At 38.2% G+C, this 14,187-nt stretch overlaps 1 protein-coding gene across 1 annotated transcript; it reads right to left on the reverse strand.

Annotated features, from left to right (window-relative positions):
- Positions 1-476: 476 nt before the first annotated feature.
- On the reverse strand, positions 477-5,435 carry LOC131996794 (uncharacterized). The gene has a single exon (XM_059366740.1). It carries the CDS (start codon positions 5,433-5,435, stop codon positions 477-479), a length of 4,959 nt encoding a protein of 1,652 aa, XP_059222723.1.
- Between the last annotated feature and the right edge of the window lie 8,752 nt (positions 5,436-14,187).

The following is a 14,187-nucleotide window of genomic DNA, read 5'->3' on the forward strand; positions in this document are numbered from 1 at the left end:
AGCAGTACCAGTACCAGTTTTATAATTTTTTCTCACCATACTACAATCCCTCCGTCAAGAACTAGATTTTGTAGCTTAACCAAAGCTAAGCTACACGTTGTCTCCCACATCAGGTCGCTCGAATGTTGATGATTTTTTGCCTTTTCGTCTTATTCGTTGAAATTTCCAAACTAAGTGTGATAACATATAGTGTAGACGAGCATGTGATAGATTTTATAAAATTTCATTTTGACTTGATGCCATCGAAATAAATAAAGGAATTAAATGAATATTTGGATGTTAAATTTATTAAAATTTCATATTATTCGAAGAGAAAAAAGATTGAGCGATTGAAATATAACCGAATTGTCAAATTTGGACAAACATTTAGTGCATTTGGTATTGCTGTTACTGTTTTAGAAAGTCCACGTGAGTAGTGAGCAGTTTGCTGGTAAAGAAATAGTAGACAATTGAATAATTTTGATAATTGAGACTATTTAAATAGAATAGTGGAAGAAGAAGAACAGCATTTCGCTAATTGATAAAGCAACTTTAGAAAAATTCGATGAAACCACACAATTGAGAAGAGAAATCAAAGGGGCAGGTGAAAGCAAAGGACCCCCAGTAAGGAAATGTCCAGGGGTAAGAGCTAGCAAATCGTCGGGATTTTCGGATAAAGGTGAAATAGGTCGCGAGTTTAAACAGGCTTCGATACGGGAAAGTATAGTAGTGAATTCCTCGAACGTAAATTTATGACATCCTGCCATCTTTCGGAAATGAGCCTTAAAACTTTTCACCCCGGCTTCCCAGAGCCCTCCCATATGAGGAGCTCCTGGTGGAATGAAGTGCCAGGATAAGCGCTGGTAGGAGAATTGGAAAAGTGTCTCGTCCCGCGATCTTTGAAGAAAGTTTTTCGCCACCTCTTTCGATGCTCCAACAAATGTTTTGCCATTGTCGGAAAAGATCTTTAAGGGACACCCACGTCTGGAAGAAAAACGGTGAAAGGCCGCTAGAAAGGCTGAAGTGGTCAAGGAACTTGTGAGCTCCAAGTGGATAGCACGTGTAGCGAAACAAACGAATAAACATACGTATCCCTTTGTTATAGTACAGGATCGCGCCGAGTAGTTTTTTATGTCGAACGGACCTGCAAAGTCAATACCAGTATTCGTGAATGGTCGACTGAGCGTGGTACGTTCTGGAGGAAGGGTTCCCATCAGCTGCGTTCTAAGCTTGTGTTTGGAAATTACACAAATCTTGCAATTGTGAACACAGGCCTTTATAAGAATTTTCGCCTTTGGAATCCAGAACTGGAGACGCAACATTCGTAGCATTAAACTGTTGCCTCCATGCAATGTAATGCAATGTATGAACAGTATCAGCAATCGGGAGAAGGTACCGTGATACGGCAGGATAATAGGATAACGCTCATTATAAGTGAGGCTCTCGGAATGGGCTATGCGACTACATATTCTTAAGAGGCCTTTAGGATCACAAAAGGGGTTCAAAGTCAATAAGGAACTGGTGGACGTAATTTGCTCCCCATTTGACAATGCCTTATATTCAGTTGGATAAAATAATTTTTGTGACAAGACAATTAAACGATCTCGAACATCCTGGATTTCGTCATTGGTCAGCGAATGAGTTCGTGAAGTTATATCGGCTGAAGCACGGCAATTAGAAATAAAACGGTATACATATGCCATCACTCTAAGAGCTCTTCCCAGCGAAGAAAACCTATCCAGAGGATCTTGGTAGTTTTGGAAGTAAGTAAAGTGGCTGTGAATAGTCTTAGCTTCCAATAGTGTCTCATCTATTGGCAAACCATTCTTAATTGGCCAAAGGCTCGATGGATGCCTAAGCCACAGAGGACCAAACCACCAAAGGTCATTCTGAATTAACTCATCGGGAAACACTCCACGGGAAGCCAAATCCGCAGGATTCTGCCTTGATTCAACATGGCCCCAGTGGTCCACTGGTACTACCTCACATATTTTTGAAACACGGTTAGCCACAAAAGTCTTCCATTGGAACGCTGGTTTCATTAACCAGGCAAGGACTATCGTTGAATCTGTCCAACAGAAAACCTTGCAATTTGGAATGGACGGCAGAATCGATTCAATGGCCTCCGCCAGTAAGGCCGCGCCACAAAGTTCGAGTCTAGGAATTGAAATTGTCTTCAATGGTGCCACCCTCGATTTTGACATAAGGAGGTGTGTGACAATTTCACCGCTGGGAGCCGCGACTCGAACATAAATGGCTATTGCGTACGCCTTTTCAGAGGCGTCACAGAAGCCATGGAGTTCCATATCGCTTTCAGGAGTGAAATGTATCCAGCGAGGAATTCGTATATCTCCAATCCTAGAATAATTCCCCAAGAATGAATGCCATGCTGCAAGTAAATTCGGAGGAAGGGGATCATCCCACCCGACTTTGGATAACCAAACATCCCGCATTAGAAGTTTTGCGAGAACTATGAAGGGGCATAGCCACCCAGCTGGGTCGAATAGTTTCGATATATTGGAAAGAATATTCCTCTTAGTGGGATCGGAATTTGCGTCTAATTGCCCGGCTACGAAATAAAAATCATCAAGTTTCGCGTTCCAACGAACACCCAGAGTCTTGGCCTTACTTGAATCTTCAAACTCAAGAAATTCGGAATTCAGAAGATGGTCCTTTGGAATGGATTTTAGGAACTCCTTAGAGTTAGAAGTCCATTTTCTCAATAAAAAACCGGCTGTCCCCAAGGCCGAAATGAGTTCCTTCTGGGTCTTAGTTGCGGACAAAATATCATGACTCCCCCCAAGAACATCGTCGACGTACATCGACGATTCCAAAATCTCGCTTGCAAGCGGATATTGAAGCCTTACGTCTGTAGCCAGTTGCTGAATTGTGCGTAGAGCCAAGAATGGGGCACAATTTACCCCAAACGTAACCGTCTGTAGCTCAAATTCTTCGATTTCATCGTAAGGGGACTTTCGGTAGAGAATTCTCTGGAATGTAGTGTGTTTCGGATGGACACAAATCTGGCGATACATTTTTTCAATATCGCTATTGAAAACCACTTTATAAAATCGCCACTGGAGTAATAAAGTGCACAGATCTTTCTGCAAAGATGGACCAGGGTGGAGGACGTCGTTCAAACTCATACCATTAGAGGTAGGGTTTGACGCGTTGAACACTACACGAACTTTTGTAGTAACGCTATTTGGACGAACAACAGCATGGTGTGGCAAGTAGTGAAAATTGGATTTGGGAGTGAAATCAATGTCCCTTACCCTCTTCATATGGCCTAATTCAATATACTCTGCCAGAACCGCATCGTACTGCCTCTTGAGCTCAATATCTCTGAGAAGCCGATTCTCATTTCTTATATACTGAGAAAGAGCTATCTTTTGGGACTGCCCGAGTTGAATACCGGAAGGAAATTCGGGTTTAAATGGCAGCGTAACAATATACCGGCCTGCCTCGTTTCTGGTGGTGGTTTCCACGAACATGTCCTCACAATACTTGTCCATATCGGAAATAGGTTTAACCCTAGGGAGGTCCTCCAGTTCCCAGAATTTGGAAACTAGTTCATCTAAGGCGATATCATCTGGAAGTGAAACAGTAGTGCGGAAGACTGAAATAGGCTCTTTTGGAATGGGACCGGTCAGAATCCAACCAAATACTGTTTCTTGGGCCAAAAGAGACCCACAAACTGGATTAATAATGCCATTTAACATGACCTGCGGAATCAGATCTGCCCCTATCAAAATGTCAATATACGATGACCGATAAAACTCAGGGTCTGCCAGGTGGATGTCAGGAAGTGTGGAAAACATTTCCTCGGATACAGAAAAAGTAGGCAGTGAGGATGTTAGCTTAGGAATGACCATAATGGGAGCCTCCAGGTCAAAACCTGAAGTCATTGGAGAAGTGATTTGAAGCATACATATTTTCTGAGCCTTCGCAGAGAGGGTGCCATTAAGGCCGGATATATGAGCCATAAATTTGCGTGCTTTTAGTTTAAGCAAGTTGAAAAGGTGTTCTGACAGGAAAGACGCTTCCGACCCAGAATCGAAAAGTGCTCGTGCCTTGAAAATCTCCCCATTATGTCGGATACCAACCATGGCCGTTCCCAACAGCACGGTCTTGCTGTTGGCTGCGAAACAAGACTGTATGGGAACAATGGAATCACCATTGGAAGTGGACTGTATCGATTTCTGATCAGTTTCGGGAATTTCCATTTCCTCATTGCAGTCTTGATGCAGTAGAGTGTTGTGCCTCCTGTTGCATTTTTGGCAGTTAAATGCACTTTTACAGTCTTTGACAAGATGTCCCTTAGAAAAACAATTAAGGCATAATTTTAACTGCTTCACGGTTGTCAGTCTATCGGCGTAGGTCATGTTATGAAATTTCGAACACAATCTTATGGTGTGGTTTTCATTGGGGCATAACTTACAATTTGGAATGACAACACCATTTCGATACGAATTCACTCTTTTGGAGGAGCTATTCTTTGGCATTGATTTGCCAACGTTCTCGTTCTTGGAATTTGATATCGATTGAGAAGTGCTGGGAAAACCGAAATCCCTCACCGTCTCCAATGTCTGAAATCGACATGTCAAGAAGGAATCAAGTTCTGTCCAAGATGGAAAGTCACTTTTATTCTTGACTGATTGCTCCCACAGGGACAATGTGATCTTAGGCAAACGCATGGAACAAACATACACAAAAATGGGGTTCCAACTCTTGATATCTATACTATAGAGCTTTAGTGAAGCTATAATCCCATTTATAGTACTTTGAATCTGCTTTATGGACTCGCTTGATTCAACGGTAATTCCTGGCAAATTAAAAAGGGTCTTAAGTTGGCTGTTCAGTAGTAAACGTTTGTTGTCGAATCTAACCTCCAACGCCCTCCATGCTAACTCAAATCCCTCATTCGTGAGAGGTGCCTTTCGAACTATTTCCCTGGCTTCACCGCGAGTCTTGGAATTCAAGTGAAATAATTTTTCGACAGGGGAGAGCCTCGTGTTATTGATGTATAAGGCAGTAAAAAGGTCGCGAAACGATGGCCAGAAGAGGTAATCCCCGTGAAAGAGGTCGGTGTCACAAGGAGGTAGGTTTACATTCGGACTCGAAGAGAATTCCAACCGCGTTGGATTGGGGGGAGAAACAGCAGCGGACCTTTTGGATTCTATAACCTCACTTATTTTAGCTATGCCATGAACGTAAGTTCGATAAGTGGTCTGATACCGCGCTTTCAGGGTTTCTATGTCCCTCTTATCGTCAGCAGCGGCTAACTCAGCCAAGCTAGCCTCATACTTTGGTTTAACTCTCTGCCATATTTCCCTCAACTCGTCCCGATGAACCTCCAAGGAGTGGATCGCGGACTGGTGCAGAAGTTCGCTTTCGAGTTCTGCATTGAACTCGATTAAAGCATCGGATATTTGGATAAAGTTTGATAGGGCCATTCTGTTCTATCAAAAATCTTTCGCTAGCAACGGATGTCAAAAAAAAAGGAAAATTCGATGCAAATTATACGGGCCACTACTTCAAAGGAAATTTCTACCAGAATCGATGTTCTGAAGGAAGTGAGTGGATCCCAAGAGGGCAAACCGAACAAAGGTGATCCAAAAAAAAAGCTAATCTCCACGTCTAAGAACTCTAAAACGTCCAAACAATAGCTATATTGCCAACTATGAAGAACACAGTATGTAGTACTATTCACTCCACTAAAAATTGTCTGCAATGTAATTCGTATCAGAAACAAGGAATTAAAAATTTGATTCTAATTGTTATTTCACTTTGAAAAAATAAAACGAAATATCGGAAACTTAATGCACAAAGGACAGTCTGGTTAATATACGACTTTGGAATTGTCGTACTTACTAATGCACCGAAGAGGAATCAAAAAATTTGTTTGGTTGTATCCACTAGAATAGACTGCAGCATCAAAAATATCAATTATAAACACTTTTATCCAACACAATTATTTCTTTCACCTGGCCCTTTGATTTCTCTTCTCAATTGTGTGGTTTCATCGAATTTTTCTAAAGTTGCTTTATCAATTAGCGAAATGCTGTTCTTCTTCTTCCACTATTCTATTTAAATAGTCTCAATTATCAAAATTATTCAATTGTCTACTATTTCTTTACCAGCAAACTGCTCACTACTCACGTGGACTTTCTAAAACAGTAACAGCAATACCAAATGCACTAAATGTTTGTCCAAATTTGACAATTCGGTTATATTTCAATCGCTCAATCTTTTTTCTCTTCGAATAATATGAAATTTTAATAAATTTAACATCCAAATATTCATTTAATTCCTTTATTTATTTCGATGGCATCAAGTCAAAATGAAATTTTATAAAATCTATCACATGCTCGTCTACACTATATGTTATCACACTTAGTTTGGAAATTTCAACGAATAAGACGAAAAGGCAAAAAATCATCAACATTCGAGCGACCTGATGTGGGAGACAACGTGTAGCTTAGCTTTGGTTAAGCTACAAAATCTAGTTCTTGACGGAGGGATTGTAGTATGGTGAGAAAAAATTATAAAACTGGTACTGGTACTGCTTGTGGTTCTCTCGTGTAGTCAGCGAATAAAGAAACAACAAGGGATGGGTAGTCTGTAGGTACCTACAACTTTTATCAAAAAGGAATGAAAATCAACGTGGATGATTGATTCTGTGGTGATCGATTGGAATATGGATAGGAAAAAATATGATGTAAAGAGTATTTTTTTTGTTGTTGCTTGTTTTTTAATAACCACTATGATGAACACGAATGTACCATATACGACAAAAAAACTGTCAAGTAGAGCCTTTGGAGACCATTAAGTGTAATTACTGTGCTTTGTCTTCTTATAAATCAAGATCAAAGTTTTTGTGTTTAAGAGGATTGAAATTGAAATAAGCAAAATAATTTGACACACTTGATAAGGAGATTGGTTTGAAATGTGTGAACCAATTCAGCGAATTTTTTTTGAAGTTGTAATTGCCAGAAGTTTAAGCAAAATATTATAAGCAAGCAAACGAAAGAATTTAGTATCAATTTCTTGGAAAAAATTGAACTTACAATGAAATTGAAATCACTTTCACGGAAATGAATTTTTGTGTAATTGACCTTCACAAAAAAAGAATGTTGCTCGTACTTTCTAAACTTATGTAGGAAGAAATTTTGTACGACAATGGCATGTAGGTTACCTGGTTTTCCTTGTGAACTGCAGGGATTGATTTGGATGATTTTCCAGATTTCACGTCTTTTAGGTTAGCCAAAATCCGGGTTGAAGGATCATGAAAACGTTGGGGTTCAGTGGACTGTGAACGAAAGGGTGATAATGGCCTCCTGAAAGATAGAAATTCTTTTTGGAAGTTTGGAAAGTCCAAAACCCTTAAGACTCGAAATGTGTTTTTGGGTTATGTATGTAAAAAAGTAACCTTAATACCAAGTCACAATGACTTAACAAAAAAAAAAAAACGATATATGTTTAGATTTTACGAAGACTGAACTTTATTGCTCTCGAAGTTAAAACGGAATGAACGAGTCTTTCATTTCATAGTCATGACTTCTCAAAATAATGACATTTAGTTTACCATAAAACTAAATTTAGAACTAAAAAGTGTAGTGTTCTCAGTGCCCTCTGTATGTGGCATTATAAAAATGCAGACCTGGAAGTTGTGTGGCACAAACACAAACATTTGTTTAGATTTTACATTACATTTATGAACTCGAAGAAATATTTATCTTTATATAAAGGGTGATGTTTTAAGAACTATTGAAAAGTTTTTCAAAAAAAAAAGAACACATAAAATTTAGAAAAATGCATGAAATCTTTATTTGAATCGATAGTACGGTCCATATAATTTAAGGTTTGAAGATTATTTCATGCAAATGTTGACCGCGACTCCGCCCCAAAGGGTCCATTCGCTTAGTCCAATTTTGGCATACTCTTTCCAACATTTGGGCCGGTAACTCACGAATAAATGCTTTATGAGCTTTAACATAGCCCCAATATTAAATTATAGACCAAACAGAAGAAGATTTGACATTGAAACAAAACACGAAAAGTGCGTGAGCTGTTTGATTGTACTTACTTTTGTCAAAAAGATAATAACTAAAAAATCACCCTTTATACAAGAATTGCGTGTCCAGCCCAAACGGCCAAAACGCAAATCATGAAATTAGGCACGAATGTTGGTCTTGGGTCAAAGACGGGATACGACGGGGTTTGGTGATGTTCGTACGTCTATGTAAAAAAAAGAACGAAATCGTGAGTTTTTGTCCACCGCGAGCGGAAAAATTGTCGTTTTAGGCTCAAATTAAGGAGAGCATCGAAAAAAAGGGTTTGAAAAAAAAAATATTTGCAAAATCTACTGAAAGTGGGAGAAATAATACATTTTGATACGAAAAAGTGGAGAATTGTACGAAGTAGCTTATCTTCGCCTACGGCGAACTGGGACAGCAAGGAAAAATCAAATTGACAACTTTGTCGCAGTCTTGACAAAAATGCAACATGTGAAAGAAAACGTACTAATTGTGGTGTACTTGGTTCCTTGAAAGTTTATATTGGGTGACACGAAAATATTTTTTTAACCGTAAATTTGGGGGCTCAAACTCACAAATTTTACTTTCTTTACGAAGTGAGCTAAAGCTTTAAAAATTGCGTGCAAGTAAACCTTCACAGTATATATTGGGCAACCAGAAGATTTTTTCAAAATCGTACATTTAAGTACTTAAACGTGCAAAATGGTACATTCTTTACGAACTAAGCCAAAACACTCAAAAAAAGGATACGGGTACACCTTGATAGTAAATATTGGGCAACTAGATGCTTTGTTTGCAATTCGTGCAGTTATGTACTACAACTTACAAAATGGTATTTTCTTTACAGAATAAAATAAATTTTGGACGACCATTTGGTTACTAAAATTAACACTATATTACTTTCTTTACGAATTGAGATAAAGTGCTCAAAATTGGGATTCATTTATACCTAGACAATATATATTGGGTGACTTAAAGATTTTCCGATGTATTGTTATTCTTGGTACAATTTGGTACTTTCTTTACATAAGGTAATTAACACAAATTGGGAAGTCCTACACTAAAAAGGGGGTATTATAAACGGGGGTAGCGAAGCGGACTACCGAGATGATATCCCTATATATAACTGACTGATCACTGCCCAACCCGAGTAGCTAAAGCTAGAATCATGAAACTTTGTACGAATGTTGGCTTAAGGTCGGAGGCCCGTGATACGACGGGGATTTTTAATGATATTCTTATGTTTAGTTACAAAAAGTACCAAATATTACGAGATAATGAATGTTTGTAGTGAACAAACGGAAAGGACTAGAGATCAAATTTTTGAAATTCGGGCTCAAATTAAAAAGCGCATTGAAAAAATAAGATTTAAAATAAAAAAAATGCAAAATAGTACCGGAAGTAGGAGAAATAGTACGTTTAGTACCGCAATTGGCACTTTTTGGTATATTTTTTGTTAATTGAGCTTGAACTATGTATTTTGGTACCAACATACACTATAGCATTCTAAATTGGAAGAGTAAATGAGTTTTTGGACTTTTTGGCATTCAGGTACTAAAAAGTACCAAAAAGGTAAAAATTACAAAAAGGTATCCGTTCGCCCGTTTGCACTGGGCGAACGGTTAAAGCAAGAACTTCGAAATTTAACTTAAATAATTGTTGTCTTTACAGACTGAGGTAGCGCTTTTAAAATTGGGAATCAGTTACACATTGACAGTATATACCGGGCGACAATTTGTACATTTTGTTACAAAATGGTATTGTACTTTCTTTACAGATAAAGCTAGAGCTCTAAAATTTAGGACACAGGTTCACCTTGAGAGTATATGCCGATCGAATTTTTTGAAAATCTTACGATTAGGTTTTTGTACCTAATACGTACAAAATGGTATTTTCTTTTCTTTTGCTCTTAAAATTCCGATACAGTTACTGCTTCACAGTATATATCTGGCGACTAGTATATTTTTTTGAATTTCGTACACAAGGTACGAAAACGTACAAAATGGTACTATTTTTACAGGTTGAGCTACAACTCTCAATATGGAGTACGTTTACACCTTGACAGTATATATTGCGCGTCTAGGAGAGATTTTTGAGATTTGTACATTTAGGTACTAAAACGTGCAAAATGGTACCTTCTTTGCGGATTGAGCTTAAGCTCTTAAAATTAGGATACAGTTACAACTTGACATCAATACTGTGCAACTAGAAAATTTTTCCGAAATTCGTACATTTAGTTGCTAAAAATTCAAATTGGTACTTTCTTAGACCTAGATCTGTGAAATTTTGAATACTTACTTTCTTAATGGATAAAGCGAAAGCTCTGAAATTTGGTACACAGTTTTAGATTGTATGTATTGAGCGACCGGAAGGTATTTTTGAACTTCGTACAACTAAGTATTTAAATGTACAAAATGGTACTTTATTTACAGATTTAGCTATAGCTCACAAAATAGGGATATACCTTTACACTATATATTCGGCGACTAGAAGATTTTTTTGAAATAACTTCATTTAGGTACTTTATCAGAAACGGTAGTCCGGATTAAGCATGAGCTCTCAAAATTGCAATACAAGTTAGCCCATGAAAATATATATTCGGCGAGATAAGAGTAAGAGATTTTTTGAAAATCACGCATTTAAGTGCTAGAACGTGTAAAATGGCACATTCTGTACGGACTATGCTAAAGTTCTCGAACTAGGATACAGTTGCACCTTTCACAGTACATATTGGGCCACAAGATATGTTGTGTATTTCCTTAACAGAATATATTAGCTTACCAGTAAGTTTATTTGAAATTCGTTCATTAGGGTACTAAAGCCTACAAAATAGTACTTTCTTTAGGAATAAAATTAGAGCTCTCAAATTGAGATACAGTTACACCTTGACAGTATATTTCGAATTTTTTATACCCTCCACCATAAGATGGGGGGTATACTAATTTCGTCATTCTGTTTGTAACTACTCGAAATATTCGTCTGAGACCCCATAAAGTATATATATTCTTGATCGTCGTGACATTTTATGTCGATCTAGCCATGTCCGTCCGTCTGTCCGTCCGTCCGTCCGTCCGCCCGTCTGTCTGTCGAAAGCACGCTAACTTCCGAAGGAGTAAAGCTAGCCGCTTGAAATTTTGCGCAAATACTTCTTATTAGTGTAGGTCGGTTGGTATTGTAAATGGGCCATATCGGTCCATGTTTTGATATAGCTGCCATATAAACCGATCTTGGGTCTTGACTTCTTGAGCCTCTAGAGTGCGCAATTCTTATCCGATTGGAATGAAATTGTGCACAACGTGTTTTGTTATGATATCCAACAACTGTGCCAAGTATAGTTCAAATCGGTCCATAACCTGATATAGCTGCCATATAAACCGATCTTGGGTCTTGACTTCTTGAGCCTCTAGCGTGCGTAATTCTTATCCGATCAGAATGAAATTTTGCACGACGTGTTTTGTTATGATATCCAACAACTGTGCCAAGTATGGTTCAAATTGGTTCATAACCTGATATAGCTGCCATATAAACCTATTTTGGGTCTTGACTTCTTGAGCCTCTAGCGTGCGCAATTCTTATCCGATCAGAATGAAATTTTGCACGACGTGTTTTGTTATGATATCCAACAACTGTGCCAAGTATGGTTCAAATCGGCCTGTAACCTTATATAGCTGCCATATAAACCGATCTTGGGTCTTGACTTCTTGAGCCTCTAGAGGGCGCAATCCTTATCCGAATGGAATGGAATTTCGCACGACGTGTTTTGTTATGATACCCAACAACTGTGTCTAGTATGGTTTAAATCGGTCCATAACCTGATATATCTGCCATATAAACCGATCTTGGGTCTTGACTTCTTGAGCCTCTATAGGGCGCAATCCTTATCCGAATGGAATGGAATTTCGCACGACGTGTTTTGTTATGATACCCAACAACTGTGCCAAGTATGGTTTAAATCGGTTCATAACCTGATATAGCTGTCATATAAACAGATCTGGGGATTTGACTTCTTGAGCTTCTAGAGGGCGCAATTCCTATCCGATTTGGCTGAAATTTTGCATGACGTATTTTATTTTTACTTTCAACAACTGTGTCAAATAAGGTTTAAATCGGTTCATAACCTGATATAGCTGTCATATAAACCGATCTGGGATCTTGACTTCTTGACCCCTAGAAGTCGCAATTATTATCCGATATGCCTGAAATTTTGTACGACGGATCCTCTCATGACTATCCACAAACGTGTTTATTATGGTCTTAATCGGTCTATAGCCCGATACAGTTCCCATAAAAATCGTTCTCTCTATTTTACTTCGTGAGCCCCAATGGGCGCAATTCTTATACGAATTGGCTGAAATTTTACACAGGTCTCCAACATATAATTTAATTGTGGTCCGAACCGGACCATATCTTGATATCCTTTTAATAGCAGAGCAACTCTTTTCTTATATCCTTTTTTGCCTAAGAAGAGATGCCGGGAAAAGAACTCGACAAATGCGATCCATGGTGGAGGGTATATAAGATTCGGCCCGGCCGAACTTAGCACGCTTTCACTTGTTATAAATTCGTACATTTAGGTACTGAAACATTCAAAATAGTAATCTCTTAACAAATTGAAGTGTAGTGCTTAAAATTGGCATCTATTTATACCTTGACAATATATATATTGGGCGACCTAATGATTTTTCCGATGTATTGTTATTTTTGGTACTATTTGTCACTTTCTTTACAGAAGGGGACAGATTTCTGATATTGTATACATAATTATTAACAAACTTTATAATCTTATAAACCGAAAGACTACCTAGGTTTTTGGAAGTCCAACTCTAAAAAGGGTTTAGTGAAGCGGACCACCGGGATGCTAGTCTCTATATATTAAAAAGACGCGTGATTGGCTGACTGACTGATCACTGCCCAACCCAAGCGGCTAAAGCTAGAATCAATAGTATGAAAAGTATCCAACAGTACGTTTCCCAGAGCGAACGGATAAGGCTAAAATAATGATTTTGGACTCAAATTAAAGAGTGTCTCGAAAAACTAATATTTGGTGTCAAAAATTTCCCAAAATGGTGCCGGAAGTGGAAAAAAATTGTATGTTTAATACCGCAATTGGTACTTTTTGGTACCTTTTCTGTTAATTGAGCTAGATAATTGAATTTTGGTTCTTAGGTACATGGCAACCATAATTGGCAGGCCAAATGACTTTGCGGACTTTTGGGGATTTAGGAAGTAAAAAGTACCAAAGAAGTTACGAAAAGATGAACTTTGCATAGGGCGAAAGGGTAGAGCTAAATATTGCTAAATAAAGGGGGTAGATAGAAAATGAAAAATGCTGGAAATGGGAGAAAATTACGTTTAGTACCATTTCGTACATTATTTGCTGATTGAACTAGAGCAATGAAATTTAATATGTAGGTTAAACTAGGAAATATATGTTGCCTGACTAAGTGATTTTTCACAAATCGTATATTTTGGTACCAAAACGTACTAAATAGAACCAAAAAGTTCATTTAGTTTCCAGTGAATGGAGATGGGTAAAATTAAATAATTTGGTAAAAATGATCATACTCTTGACAAAAATACGTTAAGCCGTACCAAATACGAAATGCTGAAGTGGTACCAGGAGTGGGAGAAATGTACTCAAGTGCTGTTGTTGGAACTATTTGAAACATTCTTTATAGATTGAGCTATAACTCTGAATTTGGGATACAGGTACATCTTGGCAGTATGTACCAGGCGACTAAAAGTTTTGTTTTGGATATATGTACATTTTGGTACTAAACCTTAAAAAATAGTACTTTATTTTCAGACTGAGCTACAGCTCTTAAATTTGGGATACGGGTACATCTTGGCAGTATGTACCGGGCATCTAAGAGATTTTTTGATGTACGCACATTTCGGTACTAAACCATACAAAATGGTACCTCCTTTGTGGATTGAGCTACAGCTCTGCAATTTGGAATACAATTAGGTTAGGTTAGGTTGAAAGAGAGGGTGCGGATATTAATCCACCTGCTGTCACTATAGACATACACCTAAGCCAGTAATCGGCTTGTTGTGCGCTCTAAATACTAAAAAAGTAGCCTCAACAAGTAAAAAGGCGTTAAGTTCGGCCGGGCCAAACTTTGGATACCCACCACTTCGGGTATATATTTAAACCACCTTTCGCCCA

The sequence above is a fragment of the Stomoxys calcitrans genome, chromosome 1 (genome assembly GCF_963082655.1).
Source record: "Stomoxys calcitrans chromosome 1, idStoCalc2.1, whole genome shotgun sequence".
Classification (NCBI taxonomy): Eukaryota; Metazoa; Arthropoda; class Insecta; order Diptera; family Muscidae; genus Stomoxys; species Stomoxys calcitrans.

Excerpts from the sequence above, each read along its gene's own strand:
- LOC131996794 (XM_059366740.1), bottom strand. The coding sequence starts at position 5,435 with ATGGCCCTATCAAACTTTATCCAAATATCCGATGCTTTAATCGAGTTC.